The sequence below is a fragment of the Xenopus laevis genome, chromosome 3S (genome assembly GCF_017654675.1).
Source record: "Xenopus laevis strain J_2021 chromosome 3S, Xenopus_laevis_v10.1, whole genome shotgun sequence".
In the NCBI taxonomy this organism is placed as follows: domain Eukaryota; kingdom Metazoa; phylum Chordata; class Amphibia; order Anura; family Pipidae; genus Xenopus; species Xenopus laevis.
In genome coordinates, this window is record NC_054376.1 from 131267101 (window position 1) to 131289876 (window position 22776).

General features: G+C 42.8%; 1 protein-coding gene across 2 annotated transcripts in view; it reads right to left on the reverse strand.

The window, feature by feature from the left end:
* The window catches only part of nlgn2.S (neuroligin 2 S homeolog), a 48469-nt gene extending 28665 nt beyond the window's left edge, over window positions 1-19804 (reverse strand). The window contains exons 1-2 of one of the 2 annotated variants that reach the window (XM_041589008.1): window positions 19537-19804; window positions 11225-12187 (exon numbers count right to left, since the gene is read on the reverse strand). In XM_041589008.1, the coding sequence (XP_041444942.1) occupies window positions 11225-11642 (418 nt within the window). In that variant the 5' untranslated portion in view covers window positions 11643-12187; window positions 19537-19804. The remainder of the gene's footprint in view (window positions 1-11224; window positions 12188-19536) is intronic. The other variant, XM_018239786.2, reaches the window with a different exon arrangement.
* Window positions 19805-22776: the final 2972 nt, after the last annotated feature.

A 22776-nucleotide genomic window follows, 5' to 3' on the forward strand; every position in this document is an offset into this window, starting at 1 on the left:
TGTATATACTGACATCTGTATACTCTCCTCTGTACAGCACTGTATATACTGACATCTCTATACTCTCCTCTGTACAGTACTGCATATACTGTCATCTCTATACTCTCCTCTGTACAGTAGTGTATATACTGACATCTCTATACTCTCCTCTGTACAGCCCTGTATATACTGACATCTCTATACTCTCCTCTGTACAGTCCTGTATATACTGACATCTGTATACTCTCCTCTGTACAGCACTGTATATACTGACATCTCTATACTCTCCTCTGTACAGCCCTGTATATACTGTCATCTCTATACTCTCCTCTGTACAGTACTGTATATACTGTCATCTCTATACTCTCCTCTGTACAGTAGTGTATATACTGACATCTCTATACTCTCCTCTGTACACCCCTGTATATACTGACATCTCTATACCTTCCTCTCTACAGTCCTGTATATACTGACATCTCTATACTCTCCTCTCTACAGCCCTGTATGTACTGACATCTCTATACTCTCCTCTGTACAGTACTGTACAGTACTGTCATCTCTATACTCTCCTCTGTACAGCACTGTATATACTGACATCTCTATACTCTCCTCTGTACAGTACTGTATATACTGACATCTCTATACTCTCCTCTGTACAGTCCTGTATATACTGACATCGCTATACTCTCCTCTGTACAGTACTGTATATACTGACATCTCTATACTCTCCTCTGTACAGCCCTGTATATACTGACATCTCTATACTCTCCTCTGTACAGTCCTGTATATACTGACATCTCTATACTCTCCTCTGTACAGCACTGTATATACTGACATCTCTATACTCTCCTCTGTACAGCCCTGTATATACTGTCATCTCTATACTCTCCTCTGTACAGTACTGTATATACTGTCATCTCTATACTCTCCTCTGTACAGTAGTGTATATACTGACATCTCTATACTCTCCTCTGTACAGTCCTGTATATACTGACATTTCTATACTCTCCTCTGTACAGCCCTGTATATACTGACATCTCTATACTCTCCTCTGTACAGTCCTGTATATACTGACATCTCTATACTCTCCTCTGTACAGCACTGTATATACTGACATCTCTATACTCTCCTCTGTACAGCCCTGTATATACTGTCATCTCTATACTCTCCTCTGTACAGTACTGTATATACTGTCATCTCTATACTCTCCTCTGTACAGTCCTGTATATACTGACATCTCTATACTCTCCTCTGTACAGTCCTGTATATACTGACATCTCTATACTCTCCTCTGTACAGCACTGTATATACTGACATCTCTATACTCTCCTCTGTACAGCCCTGTATATACTGTCATCTCTATACTCTCCTCTGTACAGTACTGTATATACTGTCATCTCTATACTCTCCTCTGTACAGTAGTGTATATACTGACATCTCTATACTCTCCTCTGTACAGTCCTGTATATACTGACATTTCTATACTCTCCTCTGTACAGCACTGTATATACTGACATCTCTATACTCTCCTCTGTACAGCCCTGTATATACTGTCATCTCTATACTCTCCTCTGTACAGTACTGTATATACTGTCATCTCTATACTCTCCTCTGTACAGTAGTGTATATACTGACATCTCTATACTCTCTTCTGTACAGCCCTGTATATACTGACATCTCTATACTCTCCTCTGTACAGTCCTGTATATACTGACATCTGTATACTCTCCTCTGTACAGCACTGTATATACTGACATCTCTATACTCTCCTCTGTACAGCCCTGTATATACTGTCATCTCTATACTCTCCTCTGTACAGTACTGTATATACTGTCATCTCTATACTCTCCTCTGTACAGTAGTGTATATACTGACATCTCTATACTCTCCTCTGTACACCCCTGTATATACTGACATCTCTATACCTTCCTCTCTACAGTCCTGTATATACTGACATCTCTATACTCTCCTCTGTACAGTCCTGTATATACTGACATCTCTATACTCTCCTCTCTACAGCCCTGTATGTACTGACATCTCTATACTCTCCTCTGTACAGTACTGTACAGTACTGTCATCTCTATACTCTCCTCTGTACAGCACTGTATATACTGACATCTCTATACTCTCCTCTGTACAGTACTGTATATACTGACATCTCTATACTCTCCTCTGTACAGTCCTGTATATACTGACATCGCTATACTCTCCTCTGTACAGTACTGTATATACTGACATCTCTATACTCTCCTCTGTACAGCCCTGTATATACTGACATCTCTATACTCTCCTCTGTACAGTCCTGTATATACTGACATCTCTATACTCTCCTCTGTACAGCACTGTATATACTGACATCTCTATACTCTCCTCTGTACAGCCCTGTATATACTGTCATCTCTATACTCTCCTCTGTACAGTACTGTATATACTGTCATCTCTATACTCTCCTCTGTACAGTAGTGTATATACTGACATCTCTATACTCTCCTCTGTACAGTCCTGTATATACTGACATTTCTATACTCTCCTCTGTACAGCCCTGTATATACTGACATCTCTATACTCTCCTCTGTACAGTCCTGTATATACTGACATCTCTATACTCTCCTCTGTACAGCACTGTATATACTGACATCTCTATACTCTCCTCTGTACAGCCCTGTATATACTGTCATCTCTATACTCTCCTCTGTACAGTACTGTATATACTGTCATCTCTATACTCTCCTCTGTACAGTCCTGTATATACTGACATCTCTATACTCTCCTCTGTACAGTCCTGTATATACTGACATCTCTATACTCTCCTCTGTACAGCACTGTATATACTGACATCTCTATACTCTCCTCTGTACAGCCCTGTATATACTGTCATCTCTATACTCTCCTCTGTACAGTACTGTATATACTGTCATCTCTATACTCTCCTCTGTACAGTAGTGTATATACTGACATCTCTATACTCTCCTCTGTACAGTCCTGTATATACTGACATTTCTATACTCTCCTCTGTACAGCACTGTATATACTGACATCTCTATACTCTCCTCTGTACAGCCCTGTATATACTGTCATCTCTATACTCTCCTCTGTACAGTACTGTATATACTGTCATCTCTATACTCTCCTCTGTACAGTAGTGTATATACTGACATCTCTATACCTCCTTCTATACAGCCCTGTATATACTGTCATCTCTATACTCTCCTCTGTACAGTAGTGTATATACTGACATCTCTATACTCTCCTCTGTACAGCCCTGTATATACTGACATCTCTATACTCTCCTCTGTACAGCCCTGTATATACTGACATCTCTATACTCTCCTCTGTACAGCCCTGTATATACTGACATCTCTATACTCTCCTCTGTACAGCCCTGTATATACTGACATCTTTGTACTTGTTGTTTCTCTGAAGTGAAATGAACTTGTTCCCTCCCCTTATTTGCCCCGCCCCTGGTGATGTCACAGTCTGGTAGAAAGGGAGCCTGGGAAGCTTGTTAGATGGACATTACTGAGCTTTTCTGTTGATCCAGTTGCTGCTGAATGACGGGGTGCTGCAGGTCGGGGGGATCAGGAGAAGGATTAGGGGGAGGGACAATATGATGCTGGTGATTAAATACCCCACAATGTGACCGTTTATACCATCAGGGCAACAGATTTGGGGTTCAGGGGTAATTACTCAGATACCAAGGGATGCTGTTTAACTCTTTGTGCCCCAGGCCTATAGACTTAATCAGAGTCTGTATTGCACTTACATTTGTTTGGGGCCACAATCCTGGGGTCTAAGGGCCTGAGCCTATATAGATAAGGGGCAGTTCTTTTTGGAATATGGTTTATGCAGAGTATTTGCAGTTAGTTGCCAGGCTCCGTATTTCCGTCACTATGTGGTTGCTAGGGCTGACTTTCTCTAGTAACAAGCAGTGGTCAGAATTGAAGAGGTTTCATAATAAGGTTTCATTGGATTGTGGGGTCAGTGACCCTGGTTACTAGATGTACAGATGCAGGTTGAAGATTGGTAGAATAAAAAAGCGAATAATTCAGAAACTGTAGCCAATAAATCCAAGACCAATTGGAAAGCTGCTTAGAATAGGTACATTTTCCCTATAAAAAGCACTTACTGCCAGTGCTGCAAAATCAGCTGAGAGGGTTAATCCTTTTTCATTTCATTTAGTTCAACCGACCCACCGGGGGCAGGGACAGGGGGCATGTGGGCGGGGCATGAGAGCAGGGGGCAGTGCTTATGTAATATCTGATTTCTGCCCATTAAACATTCACACTGATTGATTCTTAAGCCAAAGGGAAGAAAAGACACCACTAAATTTTGGGGGACGGATTGGAAAAGTAATTGGTCCCCTGCGAGTGGTACAAAGACGTATGTGCCCCCCGCGTCACTGCACATAATGGGCCCCTGATACCAACAGAGACTGGAGGAGTCTCTTTAATCCTCATTCCCTTCCAACCTTTTGTTCTAAGGGTTAATGTGCCCCTATGACTTTAAATCCCTACACTTCCTGTTCTCCCTAGTTGCTGGGCAGATACCCATGTAGCTAGTTGTAATTTACATATCCCAGTTATTGGCCAAGAGGTCTTGTGACCACTTCCTGTCACACTTTGGTATAGTGAGTAAGAAGGGGTGGAGCTTCCTCTTTGGCTTCAGGTTGCTGATCCAGCTGGATGTTTCCAGGGAGTCTGAGTACAACAAGTCCCAGTGCAGCTACGTGCCTAGAGGGACCTGAACCTCTACTATAGAAGTCTGTTATACAGAGAGGGGAGATCAGTATCAGAGGAGAGATAGTCAGTACTGTTATACAGAGAGGAGAGATCAGTATCAGAGGAGAGATACTCAGTACTGTTATACAGAGAGGAGAGATCAGTATCAGAGGAGAGATACTCAGTACTGTTATACAGAGAGGAGAGATCAGTATCAGAGGAGAGATACTCAGTACTGTTATACAGAGAGGAGAGATCAGTATCAGAGGAGAGATACTCAGTACTGTTATACAGAGAGGGGAGATCAGTATCAGAGGAGAGATACTCAGTACTGTTATACAGAGAGGAGAGATCAGTATCAGGAGAGATACTCAGTACTGTTATACAGAGAGGAGAGATCAGTATCAGGAGAGATACTCAGTACTGTTATACAGAGAGGAGAGATCAGTATCAGAGGAGAGATACTCAGTACTGTTATACAGAGAGGAGAGATCAGTATCAGAGGAGAGATACTCAGTACTGTTATACAGAGAGGGGAGATCAGTATCAGAGGAGAGATACTCAGTACTGTTATACAGAGAGGGGAGATCAGTATCAGAGGAGAGATACTCAGTACTGTTATACAGAGAGGAGAGATCAGTATCAGGGAGAGATACTCAGTACTGTTATTACAGAGAGGAGAGATCAGTATCAGAGAGAGATACTCAGTACTGTTATACAGAGAGGAGAGATCAGTATCAGGAGAGATACTCAGTACTGTTATACAGAGAGGAGAGATCAGTATCAGAAAAGAGATACTCAGTACTGTTATACAGAGAGGAGAGATCAGTATCAGAGGAGAGATACTCAGTACTGTTATACAGAGAGGAGAGATCAGTATCAGGAGAGATACTCAGTACTGTTATACAGAGAGGGGAGACTCAGTACTGTTATACAGAGAGGAGAGTATCAGTATCAGAGGAGAGATACTCGGTACTGTTATACAGAGAGGAGATCAGTATTCAGAGGAGAGATACTCAGTACTGTTATACAGAGAGGAGAGATCAGTATCAGGAGAGATACTCAGTACTGTTATACAGAGAGGAGAGATCAGTATCAGAGGAGAGATACTCAGTACTGTTATACAGAGAGGAGAGATCAGTATCAGAGGAGAGATAACTCAGTACTGTTATACAAGAGGAGAGATCAGTATCAGGAGAGATACTCAGTACTGTTATACAGAGAGGAGATCAGTATCAGAGGAGAGATACTCAGTACTGTTATACAGAGAGGAGAGATCAGTATCAGGAGAGATACTCAGTACTGTTATACAGAGAGGAGAGATCAATCAGAGGAGAATACTCAGTACTGTTTATACAGAGGGGAGATGCAGTATCAGGAGGAGGATACTCCAGTACTGTTATACAGAGAGGAGAGATCAGTATCAGAGAGAGATACTCAGTACTGTTATACAGAGAGGAGAGATCAGTATCAGAGGAGAGATACTCAGTACTGTTATACAGAGAGGAGAGATCAGTATCAGAGGAGGAGATACTCAGTACTGTTATACAGAGAGGAAGAGATCAGATCAGAGGAGAGATACTCATACAGAGAGGAGAGAATCAGTTATCATGAGGAGAGATACTCAGTACTGTTATACAGAGAGGGGAGATCAGTATCAGAGGAGAGATACTCAGTACCTGTATACAGAGAGGCAGAGATCAGTATCAGGAGAGATACTCAGTATGTTATACAAGAGCAGGAGAGATCAGATCAGGAGAGATACTCAGTACTGTTATACAGAGGGAGAGATCAGTATCAGAGGAGAGATACTCAGTACTGTTATACAGAGAGGAAGAGATACTCAGTACTGTTATACAGAGAGGAGAGATCAGTATCAGAGGGAGAGATACTCAGTACTGTTATACAGAGAGGGGAGATCAGTATCAGAGGAGAGATACTCAGTACTGTTATACAGAGAGGGGAGATCAGTATCAGAGGAGAGATACTCAGTACTGTTATACAGAGAGGAGAGATCAGTATCAGGAGAGATACTCAGTACTGTTATACAGAGAGGAGAGATCAGTATCAGAGAGAGATACTCAGTACTGTTATACAGAGAGGAGAGATCAGTATCAGGAGAGATACTCAGTACTGTTATACAGAGAGGGGAGATCAGTATCAGAGGAGAGATACTCAGTACTGTTTATACAGAGAGGAGAGATCAGTATCAGAAGGAGAGATACTCAGGTACTTATACAGAGAGGGGAGATCAGTATCAGAGGAGAGATACTCAGTACTGTTATACAGAGAGGAGAGATAGTATCAGGAGAGATACTCAGTACTGTTATACAGAGAGGAGAGATCAGTCAGAGGAGAGATACTCAGTACTGTTATACAGAGAGGAGAGATCAGTATCAGAGGAGAGATACTCAGTACTGTTATACAGAGAGGAGAGATCAGTATCAGAGGAGAGATCTCAGTACTGTTATACAGAGAGGAGAGATCAGTATCAGAGGAGGATACTCAGTACTGTTATACAGAGAGGAGAGATCAGTATCAGAGGAGAGATACTCAGTACTGTTATACAGAGAGGAGAGATCAGTATCAGGGAGAGATACTCAGTACTGTTATACAGAGAGGAGAGATCAGTATCAGAGGAGAGATACTCAGTACTGTTATACAGAGAGGAGAGATCAGTATCAGGAGAGATACTCAGTACTGTTATACAGAGAGGAGAGATCAGTATCAGAGGAGAGATACTCGGTACTGTTATACAGAGAGGGGAGATCAGTATCAGAGGAGAGATACTCAGTACTGTTATACAGAGAGGAGAGATCAGTATCAGAGGAGAGATACTCAGTACTGTTATACAGAGAGGAGAGATCAGTATCAGAGGAGAGATACTCAGTACTGTTATACAGAGAGGAGAGATCAGTATCAGAGGAGAGATACTCAGTACTGTTATACAGAGAGGAGAGCATCAGTATCAGAGGAGAGATATCAGTACTGTTATACAGAGAGGGAGATCAGTATCAGAGGAGAGATACTCATACTGTTATACAGATGAGGCAGAGATCAGCTATCAGAGGAGAGATACTCAGACTGTTTATACAGAGAGGAGAAGATCAGTATTCAGGAGAGATACTCAGTACTGTTATACAGAGAGGAGAGATTCAGTATCAGCGAGAGATACTCAGTACTGTTATACAGAGAGGGGAGATCAGTATCAGAGGAGAGATACTCAGTACTGTTATACAGAGAGGAGAGAATCAGTTCAGGAGGAGAGATACCAGTACTGTTATACAGAGAGAGATCAGTATCAGAGGAGAGATACTCAGTACTGTTATACAGAGAGGAGAGATCAGTATCAGAGGAGAGATACTCAGTACTGTTATACAAGAGAGGAGAGATCAGTATCAGGAGAGATACTCAGTACTGTTATACAGAGAGGGAGATCAGTATCAGAGGAGAGATACTCAGTACTGTTATACAGAGAGGAGAGATCAGTATCAGAGGAGAGATACTTCAGTACTGTTATAACAGAGAGGAGAGATCAGTATCAGAGGAGAGATACTCAGTACTGTTATACAGAGAGGAGAGATCAGTATCAGAGGAGAGATACTGCGTACTGTTATACAGAGAGGGGAGATCAGTATCAGAGGAGAGATACTCAGTACTGTATACAGAGAGGAGAAGATCAGTATAGGAGAGATACTCAGTACTGTTATACAGAGAGGAGAGATCAGTATCAGCAGGAGAGATACTCAGTACTGTTATACAGAGAGGAGAGATCAGTATCAGGAGAGATACTCAGTACTGTTATACAGAGAGAGAGATCAGTATCAGAGGAGAGTACTCAGTACTGTTATACAGAGAGGAGAGAATCAGTATGCAGGAGCAGATACTCAGTACTGTTATACAGAAGAGGAGAGATCAGTATCAGAGGAGAGATACTCAGTACTGTATACAGAGAGGAGAGATCAGTATCAGAGAGAGATACTCAGTACTGTTATACAGAGAGGGGAGATCAGTATCAGAGGAGAGATACTCAGTACTGTTATACAGAGAGGAGGATCAGTATCAGGAGAGATACTCAGTACTGTTATACAGAGAGGAGAGATCAGTATCAGAGGAGAGATACTCAGTACTGTTATACAGAGAGGAGAGATCAGTACAGAGGAGAGATACTCAGTACTGTTATTACAGAGATGAGGAGATCAGTATCAGAGGATGAGATACTCAGTAGTTATCAGAAGGAGAGATCAGTAATCAGAGGGAGAGATTACTCAGTACTGTTATACAGAGAGGAGAGATCAGTACAGAGGAGAGATACTCAGTTACTTGTATAAGAGAGGAGAGATCAGTATCAGAGGAGAGGATACTCAGTACTGTTTATACAGATCTGAGGGAGATCAGTATCAGGAGAGATACTCAGTACTGTTATTACAGAGAGGAAGAGATCAGTATCAGGAGAGATACTCAGTACTGTTATACAGAGAGGAGAGATCAGTATCAGAGAGAGATACTCAGTACTTATACAGAGAGGGGAGATCAGTATCAGAGGAAGCAGATACTCAGTTACTGATTATACAGAGAGGAGAGCATCAGTATCAGGAGGGAGAGATACTCAGTACTGTTATACAGAGCAGGAGAGATCAGTATCAGAGGAGAGATACTCAGTACTGTTATACAGAGAGGAGAGATCAGTATCAGGAGAGATTACTCAGTACTGTTATACAGAGAGGGGAGATTCAGTATCAGAGGAGGAGATACTCGAGTACTGTTATACAGAGAGGAGAGATCAGTATCAGAGGAGAGATACTCAGTACTGTTATACAGAGAGAGCAGAATCAGTATCAGGCAGAGATACTCAGTTACTGTTATACAGAGAAGCGGAGATCCAGTATCAGAGAGATGATTACTCAGTACTGTTTATTACAGCAGAGAGAGATCAGTATCAGAGGAGAGATACTCAGTACTGTTTATACAGAGAGGAGAGATCAGTATCAGAGGAGAGATACTCAGTACTGTTTTACAGAGACTGAGAGATCAGTATCAGAGGAGAGATACTCAGTACTGTTATACAGAGAGGAGAGATCAGGTACAGAGGAGTGTATACTCAGTACTGTTATACAGAGAGGAGAGAATCAGTATCAGAGGAGAGATACTCAGTACTATTATACAGAGAGGAGAGATCATATCAGAGGAGAGATACTCAGTACTGTTATACAGAGAGAGAGATCGGTATCAGAGGAGAGATACTCAGTACTGTTTATACAGAGAGGAGAGATCAGTATCAGGAAGATACTCAGTACTGTTATACAGAGAGGGGAGATCAGTATCAGAGGAGAGATACTCAGTACTGTACTCAGTTCAGGAGAAGATACTCAGACTGAGAGAGCGAGAGATCAGTATCAGAGGAGAGATACTCAGTACTGTTATACAGAGAGGGAGAGAATCAGTATTCAAGAGGAGAGATACTCAGTTACTGTTATACAGAGAGGAGAGATTCAGTATCAGAGAGAGATACTCAGTACTGTATGACAGAGAGGAGGAGATCCATATCAGGGAGAATACTCAGTACTGTTATACAAGAGGAGAGATCAGTATCAGGAGAGATACTCAGTACTGTTATACAGAGAGGACGAGATCAGATCAGAGGAGAGATACTCAGTACTGTTATACAGAGAGGAGAGATCAGTATCAGAGGAGAGATACTCCAGTACTGTTATACAGAAGGAGATTATCAGTATCAGGAGAGATACTCAGTTACTGTTATACAAGAGGAGGAGGATCAGTATCAGAGGAGAGATACTCTAGTTACTGTTATACAGAGAGGGAGAGATCAGTATCAGAGGAGAGATACTCAGTACTGTTATTACAGAGAAAGAGATCAGTATCAGAGGAGAGATACTCAGTACTGTTATACAGAGAGGAGAGATCAGTATCAGAGGAGAGATACTCAGTACTGTTATACAGAGAGGAGAGATCAGTATCAGGAGAGATACTTAGTACTTTGGCTTTGGAAGATGATTAGTGGATATATACTCAGCAAGACTATATGTGCGGCACATTTGGGGGCACAGTACAATATGACATTCTAGTGCAGGGTATTAATGGGGACTAATATTGGGGTTCATATACAAACAAGAGGGGAGTTTTGCTGTTAGAACTTAGTCTTTGTGAATCAGAGATGTTAGGGGGAAGCTGCTCCTGGGGTACAAAGTGGAGACTGTAGGGGTGAGGCACTTGAGCTCTGTTATGATGGGGATACTCAGTGATGCTCTATATAGTTGGTACTAGAGCTGGGGGTAAGTCGACATTAGGATTAAAACACGGAGGTACCAAACATTCCCCTAGGCCAATAAATAGTGTCTATAGGATCTCACAGCAGCCCCAGAGGCAATTGCCAGACCCACACGTTGCCAGTCTGAGCTGCTGGGGGAGAGTTGCCCTGACTGTCCAATCAGGAACACTAAGTAATACCGTCGCCTCACGCCACTCACTGGATGCCCCACCCCCAAGCCTGGCACCAGTCTCCTTACCATCCTCCAGGGGGACGTAGATGTTGAGGTAGAGACAGTCCTCACTCTGGTTCTGCACGTACCCCGCCACCACGTCCATGTTCTCTGTGAACCACAGGGGGAGCATGATTCCCGGTAACATTCCGTGGAGGTTCTGAGGACAGACTGGGGCAAACGTTGTGGCATTCCGGATCTCTGTCCATGATGCCGGGGCTTCCGGGGGCTGAAACCTCCTCTCACCAATGGGGGGCGTGGCATAGGGAATTCCCAAATAATGGACCACTGGACCCAGGATCTCATTGTTCAGATCTTTTCTCATCCCCCGCAATCTTCCATAGTTGGTGTTGACCACCGGGTATTTGTCATCTCCTTTCTGCCCCTCCGCCGGGCAAGCGGCCAACAGCCACAGGATCAGGGGGGCACGGAAGTCCGGCGCCATGGGGGGGGAGCGTTGGATGGAACAGGGTTTCCGTAAAGTTCCAGGAAGCAATGAGGTTGGGGTGGCAGTGCCAAGTGCAACTATGAACAATGGGGGGCACTGAATATACAGACTGGAGGGGCTTCAGCCAGAGTTCAGAAATGACAAAATTGTACCATCAGCCGGAAAACAATCAAATTCTGGTAACAAAAATTCTTCACTTTCATCAATTCGATTCCAATGGAGACTTGTGTTTTTGTGGAAAAGGTGAGATTTGTACCAAGAAAATGAAACGCGGGACAAAGTGGATCAAAAAGTTGAACAATTAAATAGGAAATCTGGTCAAAATAAAAAAGGGGGGGTGAGCGAATGGATCTCCAGTAAGTTCATAAAAAGGGGTGTTGGGGGCTGGAGGAGCCCTCCGTCGGTCAGAGCAGCCGTTTCAAGGAAAACAAGATGGAGGCAAAGTGGGGGGCAACTCTGTTACGTTCCATCCTTCACAGGGACACAGGGTCGGCAGCAACAAACAGGGCCCCTGGGGAGCAGCATTGAAAGGCCTGGCAGGACTGGAGTGAAAAGAGAATCATGTCAGAAAAACACCAAATTCATTCCAGAGCCAAACGTTTTCTCTACAAGTGCCCCCCCCATGACTCCCAACACCCCCAGTCCCACAGACACAGGATCATTCATTTAATTAAACGGCTCCTTCTGTTTATAGTTTGCAATCCGACAATTATTATAACGAACATATAATTAGTCAATGTGAGAATGAACAAGAGTTAGAGTGGGGGGAGGAGGGATGACAGCGGGGGCTTGAGAGAGAAACAGATGGGGGTGACAGAGAAGTCTGGAAAATGATGAGGCAAAATGGAGGAGGCAGGTAAACAGGGCAAATGAAGGAGGGAGTTTTCGTGGGGCCCGATAGTAAGTGAGATGTTTGGTAGACGAGGTGAAAAACGGGTGAAGACGATTTTGGTGGGACTCGAGAGTAGGAAAGAAAAGGCACAAAATGTTTTGGTAGCACCGGAATAGGAGGTGGGAAAGCAGATGGAACCACAGAGTTGAGGAGCAATGACAAGTGAAGGTTTTGGTGAGACTGGAGAGTAAGAAATGACAGACAGGAAAGGGTTTTGGTAGCACCAGAATACGAGATGGGAAAGCAGAAGAGCCTATTGATGGAACCAATGAGTAGAAGAGCTGTGACAAGTGAAGGTTTCGGGGGGACTGGAGAGTAAGAGCTGGAAGGCAGGAAAGGGTTTTGGTAGCACCTAAATAGCAGAAGAGCAATTTGATGAAACTAAGGAGTAGAAGAGCAACAACAAGGTGCAAATTTACTTATGGTTGAATATCGAGGGTTAATTAACCCTTGATATTCGACTGTCGCAGTTAAATTCTTCGACTTCGAATATCGAAGTCAAAGAATTTACAGCAATTTGTAAGCGTTTTCAGGCTGGAAAGGGATTTGGTAGCACCAAATAGGAGATGGGAAAGCAGAAGAGCAATTTGATGGAACCAAGGAGTAGAAGAACAAGTTAACTTGTTCGACTGAAAGAAAAATTGTTCGATCAAACGATTAAATCCTTCGAATCTTTCGATTCGAAGGATTTTAATCCATCGATCGAACGATTTTTCTTTTACCAAAAAAACATTAGAAAGCCTATGGGGACCTTCCCCATAGGCTAACACTGACTTCGGTAGCTTTTAGGTGGCGAACTAGGAGGTCGAAGTTTTTTTTTAAAGAGACAGTACTTCGACTATTGAATGGTCAAATAGTCAAACGATTTTTAGTTTGAATCGTTTGATTCAAAGTCGTAGTCGAAGGTCGAAGTAGCCCATTCAATGGTCAAAGTAGCACAAAAAAAAAAACATTAGAAATTCGAAGTTTTTTTTATTCTATTCCTTCACTCAAGCTAAGTAAATGGGCCCCCAAGTGTACAACTGTAGAGAAAGAATTAACAGGCAGGAAATAGTTTGGTAGCACCAGAATATGAGATGGGAAAGCAGAAGGGCCTTTTGATGGCACCAAAAAGTAGAATAGCAATGAGAAGTGAAGGTTCTCTTGAGACTCAATAGTAAGCGTTTTCAGGCTGGAAAGGGTTTTGGTAGCACCTAAATAGGAGATGGGAAAGCAGAAGAGCAATTTGATGGAAGCAAGAGTAGAAGAACAAGTTAAGGTTCTGGTGAGACTGGAGAGTTTTAGGGTAGGAAAGGGAAAGCAGGAGAGGGTTTTAGTGACAGAGATAAAGAGAGCAAATGCAACAAAGTGTAGGGGATGCAGCAAATGCAAGAACGTCTTTTAGTGGGACCAGAAAGTAATCCAGCATTTTGTTAGGACCAAAAAGATGGCGGGGAAGGAAGAACTTTTTTTTTGCAATTGAAGGGCAGGAGTGTTTGACGGCACGAAAGAGCAATAGGGGTAATGCAGAAAATATTTTGATGGGATCAGAAAGAAGGAGAGGGAAGGCAGGAGTATGTGTTTTGGACCAAAGAGTAAAGCACAAGAGGATACTGTTGGGACCAAGGGGTAGAAGATGGATTACAGAAGAGAGTTTAGGTGGAACCTTGGGAGGTGGGATCAAATCATAAAATAAAGTTGTAGAAGGTTTTTTACGGACCAGAGAGTAGGACAGGAAGGTGGCAGAGGATTTCAGCTGGAAATCATGAAATAATATTGGTGGGACCAAAATAGAAGACATGAGAAAATGTTGGTGGCACCAAAATGTTGGAGAATCTTATGGTTGGACTAGTGAGTAGGAGAGTTGAGTCCAAATGGTATAGGGTCTGTAAGGTGAGGGTTTAAGTTGTACATGGACTATAGGACAGGGAGGGCAGGTGCAGATTTTGGAGGGAACAGATGGTAAGACTTGAAATGATTTCAGGGTATATTGCAACAAAGGATTCTTGAATACAGATATAAGGAGAGAAAGCAGGGGAGAACTTCAATGACACCAAAGATGAGAAGAGCGATGGCAAGTAAGGATTTTAGTGAGACTACAGAAAAGAAGGTTATGATGTAAACAAAAGGTTTTGCTGTGACCAGAATGGAGTTAAGGGAAGGAAGGAGAGATATTTTGGGTGACAGTCAAAATGAAGGAGAGGATTTACATCTAACCAGAGAGGAGAAGAGTGGACTAGTAGATTGTTGTACGGTGAGAGCCGAAAGGGGGGTAACTTAAAAAAAGGGAGGTATTTGTGGATTTAGAGCAAAGAGATATTTGGTGGAGCAAGAGAGAAGATGTGAGATGAGAGAGAATATCGATGGAAAGAGAGATCCAGGCAGGAGAAGAAGAAAATGGGAGCTGACAGATTTGGTGGGACAGGAGACATTGGTGAAGCCATAAAAAAGGAGCCTGAAGAAAGAGAAGAATTAAAGTGAATCAAAGGAGAAGTTGAAAGACTAGAGAAAGGAAACAGTGAAGTTGATGCAGCAAACTCCCAATTTTAGCAACTCTACAATCCAACTCACGAGTCAGACCCTAAATAGAATCCATGGATCCCTGTGAGAATGGGAATTGTCAGGGCCTTGCTGGGCCTGGATTTGTGGAAAGGCAAGGAATTTAGGGGGAGCAGGGATTTAGGGGGGCGGCACATTGGTTGAGAAGCAGTGGGGGAGGCACATGAGATACAATTAAGCCAATCCCAGTGCTCCGGACCCAACGGTGAATCTTTGCAAATGAATGTGAATGAGGGGGAGGAATGGGGGTGACAAATGGCAGCGGCCTGGGGGCACCCACAATGTAAATCCAGCCCTGGGCCCTGCTCACAATATAATTCCACTACTGGGCAACAAGATCTTCTGGGGACAATCTATTACCCCCCCCCCCCAAGTGATGCAGTATAGGGACAGGAGGGGCCTTGGGAGAATATATTGGCACCCCCCAAGTGTCCTAACAGCCCCCCTGTTATATATTCCAGCAGGAAATGGTCACTCACCCCCCAAATCTTGTCCTGATTGACAATCACGGAGGCACCAACCCCCCTCCTCCTCCCAACTTGGGCCTCTGATAAAGGGTCTGCCATACCCCCTCCCCCCGTTATTCCTGTGCTTGTGAGTCAGGGGGGTCCGTAGCTTGTTGGGGGCTTTTTCTCTGCTGTGGGAACAATTATTAACATTCCATCAGCGCTGCTGTATTTCTTCCATAGGAATCAGACCCCCCCTCCCCAGAAGAAGATGCTGACCCTATCCCGGGGGGGGGGGGGCACACAAGCAGCTGCTGCACATCCCCCCCCCATTAATGACTCGTATTTGTGTAATTGTGTCATATCAGCCCCCCATCCCCCTGGCCTTCAGCATCTCCTCTGCTGCCTCTACACAAGGGACAATGGCTGCACTGTGTGTATCAGTGTGTGTCTGTGTGTGTCAGTGTATCAGTGTGAGTGTCAGTCTGCAGCAACTTGGGGTCTTTCCCAAGCCCCCCTCCATCTCTGAGCTGTGTGAGTGTATCAGTGTATATATGTGTGTGTGTATATGTATCAGTGTGTATCAGTGAGTGTCAGTGTGTGTGTCTGTGTGAATCAGTGTGAGTGAGTGAGTGTATCAGAGTGTATATGTGTGTCAGTGTGTGTATCAGAGTGTCAGTGTGTATCAGTGAGTGTATCGGAGTGTGTGAGTGTATCATAGTGTGTGTGTCAGTGTGTATATATGTGTGTGTATCAGTGTGTATCAGTGTATGTGTGAGTATATCAGAGTGTCAGTGAGTGTATCAGTGTGTGTCAGTGTGTATGTGTATCAGAGTGAGTGTATAAGAGTGTCAGTGTGAGTGTGTCAGTGTGTATCAGTGAGTGTATCAGAGTGTGTGTATATATGATTGTATCAGAGTGTCAGTGTGTGTATATATGAGTGTATATGTGAGTGTATCAGAGTGTGTATATATATATATATATATGAGTGTACCAGTGAGTGTGTGTATATATATATATATGTGAGTGAGTGTATATACATATATATATATATATATGTGAGTGTACCAGTGAGTGAGTGTATATACATATATATATGTGAGTGTACCAGTGAGTGTGTGTATATACATATATATATATATATGTGAGTGAGTGTGTGTATATATATATATATATATGTATATATATATATATATATATATATATATATGTGAGTGTACCAGTGAGTGAGTGTATATACATATATATATATGTGAGTGTACCAGTGAGTGAGTGTATATACATATATATATGTGAGTGTACCAGTGAGTGTGTGTATATATATATATATATATATATGTGAGTGAGTGTGTGTATATATATATATATATATATATATATGTGAGTGTACCAGTGAGTGTGTGTATATATATATATATGTGAGTGTACCAGTGAGTGAGTGTATACATATATATATGTGAGTGTACCAGTGAGTGAGTGTATATACATATATATATGTGAGTGTACCAGTGAGTGTGTGTATATACATATATATATATATATGTGAGTGAGTGTGTGTATATATATATATATATATGTATATATATATATATATATATATATATATATATATATATATATGTGAGTGTACCAGTGAGTGAGTGTATATACATATATATATGTGAGTGTACCAGTGAGTGTGTGTATATATATATATGTGAGTGAGTGTGTGTATATATATATATATGTGAGTGTACCAGTGAGTGAGTGTATACATATATATATGTGAGTGTACCAGTGTGTGAGTGTATATACATATATATATGTGAGTGTACCAGTGAGTGTGTGTATATATATATATATATGTGAGTGAGTGTGTGTATATATATATATATGTGAGTGTACCAGTGAGTGAGTGTATACATATATATATGTGAGTGTACCAGTGAGTGTGTGTATATATATATATATGTGAGTGAGTGTATATACATATATATATATATATATGTGAGTGTACCAGTGAGTGAGTGTATATACATATATATATATGTGAGTGTACCAGTGAGTGAGTGTATATACATATATATATGTGAGTGTACCAGTGAGTGTGTGTATATATATATATATATATATATGTGAGTGAGTGTGTGTATATATATATATATATATATATATATGTGAGTGTACCAGTGAGTGTGTGTATATATATATATATGTGAGTGTACCAGTGAGTGAGTGTATACATATATATATGTGAGTGTACCAGTGAGTGAGTGTATATACATATATATATGTGAGTGTACCAGTGAGTGTGTGTATATACATATATATATATATATGTGAGTGAGTGTGTGTATATATATATATATATATGTATATATATATATATATATATATATATATATATATATATATATGTGAGTGTACCAGTGAGTGAGTGTATATACATATATATATGTGAGTGTACCAGTGAGTGTGTGTATATATATATATGTGAGTGAGTGTGTGTATATATATATATATGTGAGTGTACCAGTGAGTGAGTGTATACATATATATATGTGAGTGTACCAGTGTGTGAGTGTATATACATATATATATGTGAGTGTACCAGTGAGTGTGTGTATATATATATATATATGTGAGTGAGTGTGTGTATATATATATATATGTGAGTGTACCAGTGAGTGAGTGTATACATATATATATGTGAGTGTACCAGTGAGTGTGTGTATATATATATATATGTGAGTGAGTGTATATATATATATATGTGAGTGTACCAGTGAGTGTGTATATATATATATATGTGAGTGTACCAGTGAGTGAGTGTATATACATATATATATGTGAGTGTACCAGTGAGTGAGTGTATATACATATATATATGTGAGTGTACCAGTGAGTGAGTGTATATACATATATATATATATATGTGAGTGTACCAGTGAGTGTCAGTGTATATATATGTGAGTGTACCAGTGAGTGTGTGTATATATATGTGAGTGTACCAGTGAGTGAGTGTATATATATATATATATATATATGTGAGTGTACCAGTGAGTGAGTGTATATACATATATATATATGTGAGTGTACCAGTGAGTGAGTGTATATACATATATATATATGTGAGTGTACCAGTGAGTGAGTGTATATACATATATATATATGTGAGTGTACCAGTGAGTGAGTGTATATACATATATATATATGTGAGTGTACCAGTGAGTGAGTGTATATACATATATATATATATATGTGAGTGTACCAGTGAGTGAGTGTATATACATATATATATATATATATGTGAGTGTGGGGATGGAGCAGCAAATGAGGAGATGCAGCAGATTTTGCAGCCGAGCAGGTGCCCAAGTTGTACAATAAGGATATGGGGGGGGGGCAGTGTCGTCGCTGGGGCAGGGAGTGAGTCTCATTTCCATTACTGGGGGGGCTGCACTTAATCCACCCCCTCTGTCTGTCTCTGTCCGTCCATCTGTGTCTGGTGGGGGGGGGGCTGTGTGCCCAAGAAGGGGGTTCCCAGGGGAACAGAGAGACAGGAGCCCCCCCTGCAGAAGGGACCAGAATGAGAGGGGCTTATAGCAGAGCTGCAGTATTTACCCCCCCCACGGGACCCCCAGGGACTGAGCTGCAGGAGATTGTTGGGGGGGGAGGGGGGAGGGCCCGGGGTCAGAGCCATAGAAATTGCAGCGATTCATTATACGGGGGTTATACATAAGGGGGGTCTTATTGCACCTACACTGCGGTATCTCCTGCCCCACACTCAAAGGGTTAAAGGTACAAGCCCCCCCAGGATGTGTCCGACACAGATGCCCCCCCACCCCACCCTCGGAGAGGGACAAATCCTGGGGGGAGGGGGTAAATTCTTCTTTATCCAAATAATCAAATCCCCCCGATTCTGTGCCAAGTCCCAGTGAATTTGCTGCTCATCAATGGGGTGTTATTGGGGGGCTGTTACCCCTGCACATTCATCATCACCTAAACGGCCTCTCCCTGCCCCCCCAGAGCCCCTCACCTTTAATGACGAGTGATCACAGGGGTGAATCCAGCAATAGCCCAGGGAGGGGTAGAATGAGCCCCGGGGCAGAATCAGCAGCTCCGCTCCGCAGCCCCCAGCATCATCATCATCATCAGCTTCATCCCTCCATCTCCTGCCTGGCACCGGCTGTCAATCATCCTCAGCATCCAAACCCAGTGCCACCCAAAGCCCGATCCTCCAGCAGCCCCAGATCCCTGTGTGTGAGGCGAGGAAAACCATTTTGTAGCGAGGGAGGGAGGGAGGGTGAGGAGGAGAGGGAAGGAGGAGGGGGACAAGGAGAGAGGCTGAGAATGCAGATTGGATGGAGGTTGCTGGAGAAGCTCTAGGGAAGGGAATCCCAAGCACCTGACGGACCCTCTTCAAATACACTGGGGTAACAGGATGGGGGGCCCTGATTTGTGAAGTCCATGGGAAATGGATGTGGGGGTACCAGGCTTAGCATATGGGGAAGGGGAGGTTTGTGGGTATGAGACCCACTATAGAGTTGAAAGGCAAACAAAAACATGGATTTGGGGGGGCTGCTTACAGTACATGCTGGAGAGTATCCTGGGACTGAGGTATTGGGGTACCAGACTCTTTATACATTTGGGGTAGAGTGAGACATAGGTTTGGGGTGCAAGGCTGCTAACAGACTATGCTGGAGGAGAGCAGTATGACAAACAGATATTGGGGTATATATTCCAGGTAGAATGAGAAATGGATTTGGGGAGCCGGTTACTTGGGTGGTGCCAGGTTTTATAGCACAGGAACAAGAGGAGGGAACAAGAATCTGGGCAGCTACAGAATTAGGAGGGAATCAGATGGCTGGAACAGGACTAGGCAATGGAACAAGACTTTAGGGGAATCTTTGTGGGTCCATCAAATGTGACAGCTGGTGACAGACCTGGCACTAGCGCTTTCAGTTTGGGTTTTTTTTTGTTTATTCTTTTTTACTGTTTCTTAGTCATGTCCCAGTTCCTAGCCTTGTTCCATTTCCTAGTCCTGCTCTGCTCCCAGGTCCTGGTTCCGTTTGGTCCATTCATGTCCGAGGTTTCTTGTTCCTAGGTTTGTCCCTGTCCCAGTTAATGCAATTGCTGTATATCAGAACTATCTGTTAAACTTATAAACATGGGCACCTAAATTCTGGGATCACCCCTTGCACACTTAGTGGAGGAAGGTTGTTACAGAATAACAAAAACTATTTATAGGAACATAGAAAAACCTCCAGAAGGACAGAAATGTGGAACAACCTCCAGGAGGACAGGAATGTACCAGATCCTCCAGGAGGACAGGAACGTGGAACAACCTTCAAGGGGACAGAAACGTGAATAACCTCAGGAGGAACAGGAATGTGGAACAACCTCCAGGAGGACAGGAATGTGAAACAACCTCCAGCAGGACAGGAACATGGATAACCTCAGTAGGACAGGAATGTGGAACAACCTCAGGAGGACAGGAACATGGAAAAAGCTCCAGGAGGACAGGAATGTGGAACACCCTCCAGGAGGACAGGATAGTGGAACAACCTCAAGGAGGACAGAAATATAGAACAACCTCTAGGAGGACAGGAACATGGAACAACCTCCAGGAGGACAGAAATATAGAACAACCTCCAGGAGGAGAGGAACGTGGAACAACCTCCAGGAGGACAGAAATATAGAACAACTGACAGGAGGACAGAAATGTAGAGCAACCTCCAGGAGGACAGGAACATGGAACAACCTCCAGGAGGACAGAAATATAGAACAACCTCCAGGAGGAGAGGAACGTGGAACAACCTCCAGGAGGACAGAAATATAGAACAACTGACAGGAGGACAGAAATGTAGAGCAACCTCCAGGAGGACAGGAATGTGAAACAACCTCCAGCAGGACAGAAATATAGAGCAACCTCCAGGAGGACAGGAACGTGGAACAACCTCCAGGAGGACAGGACTATAGAATAACTGACAAGAGGACAGAAATGTAGAACAACCTCCAGGAGGACAGGAATGTGAAACAACCTCCAGGAGGACAGAAATATAGAACAACCTCTAGGAGGACAGAAATATAGAACAACCTCCAGGAGGACAGGAATGTGAACCAGCCTCAAGGAGGACAGGAAATTAGAACTTCTGACAGGAGGACAGAAATGTAGAACAACCTCCGGGCAGGTTTGGATTTGTGGTGAGGCAACAAAAGCTGGAGCCTAAGGCCACTATATTTCAGGACGGCATGCCACCCCAGTCGCATTCTAAGGAGCACTGGGGATGTATATCCCATGGGCGCCAAAGAGGGAAATCCAGACCTGCCTCGAGGGAGACAGGAACGCAGAACAACCTCCAGGAGGACAGGGAAGAACCTCCCTTGAGTCACTTCTCTGAGGGTGCATCAAGTTGCTCACTGGTTACCCTGATCCCTCACTCCTAGTACATACTATTGCAGAACTATCCTCAACTATCCACACCTACTGGGCCTGCCTCCCCAGGCTCTAAGTACCATTCACCTCCTCAAACAGGTGAGATCCATAGAGGCTGAACACAGGTTGCCTTCCCTGACACCCCTTCAGTTAGTTATTGAACTGCCAGTAAAAAACTTTAGAATAGATTGGGGGTGGGGGTACAGGTAACAGACTGTTATTCCTACACACAGTCCTATCCCTCCTGTTATTCCTACACACAGTAATATCCCTCCTGTTATTCCTACACACAATAATATCCCTCCTGTTATTCCTACACACAATAATATCCCTCCTGTTATTCCTACACACAGTAATATCCCTCCTGTTATTCCTACACACAATAATATCCCTCCTGTTATTCCTACACACAGTAATATCCCTCCTGTTATTCCTACACACAGTAATATCCCTCCTGTTATTCCTACACACAATAAAATTCCTCCTGTTATTCCTACACACAGTAATATCCCTCCTGTTATTCCTACACACAGTTCTATTCCTCCTGTTATTCCTACACACAATAATATCCCTCCTGTTATTCCTACACACAGTAATATCCCTCCTGTTATTCCTACACACAGTAATATCCCTCCTGTTATTCCTACACACAGTAATATCCCTCCTGTTATTCCTACACACAATAATATCCCTCCTGTTATTCCTACACACAGTCCTATCCCTCCTGTTATTCCTACACACAGTAATATCCCTCCTGTTATTCCTACACACAGTAATATCCCTCCTGTTATTCCTACACACAGTAATATCCCTCCTGTCATTCCTACACACAGTCCTATC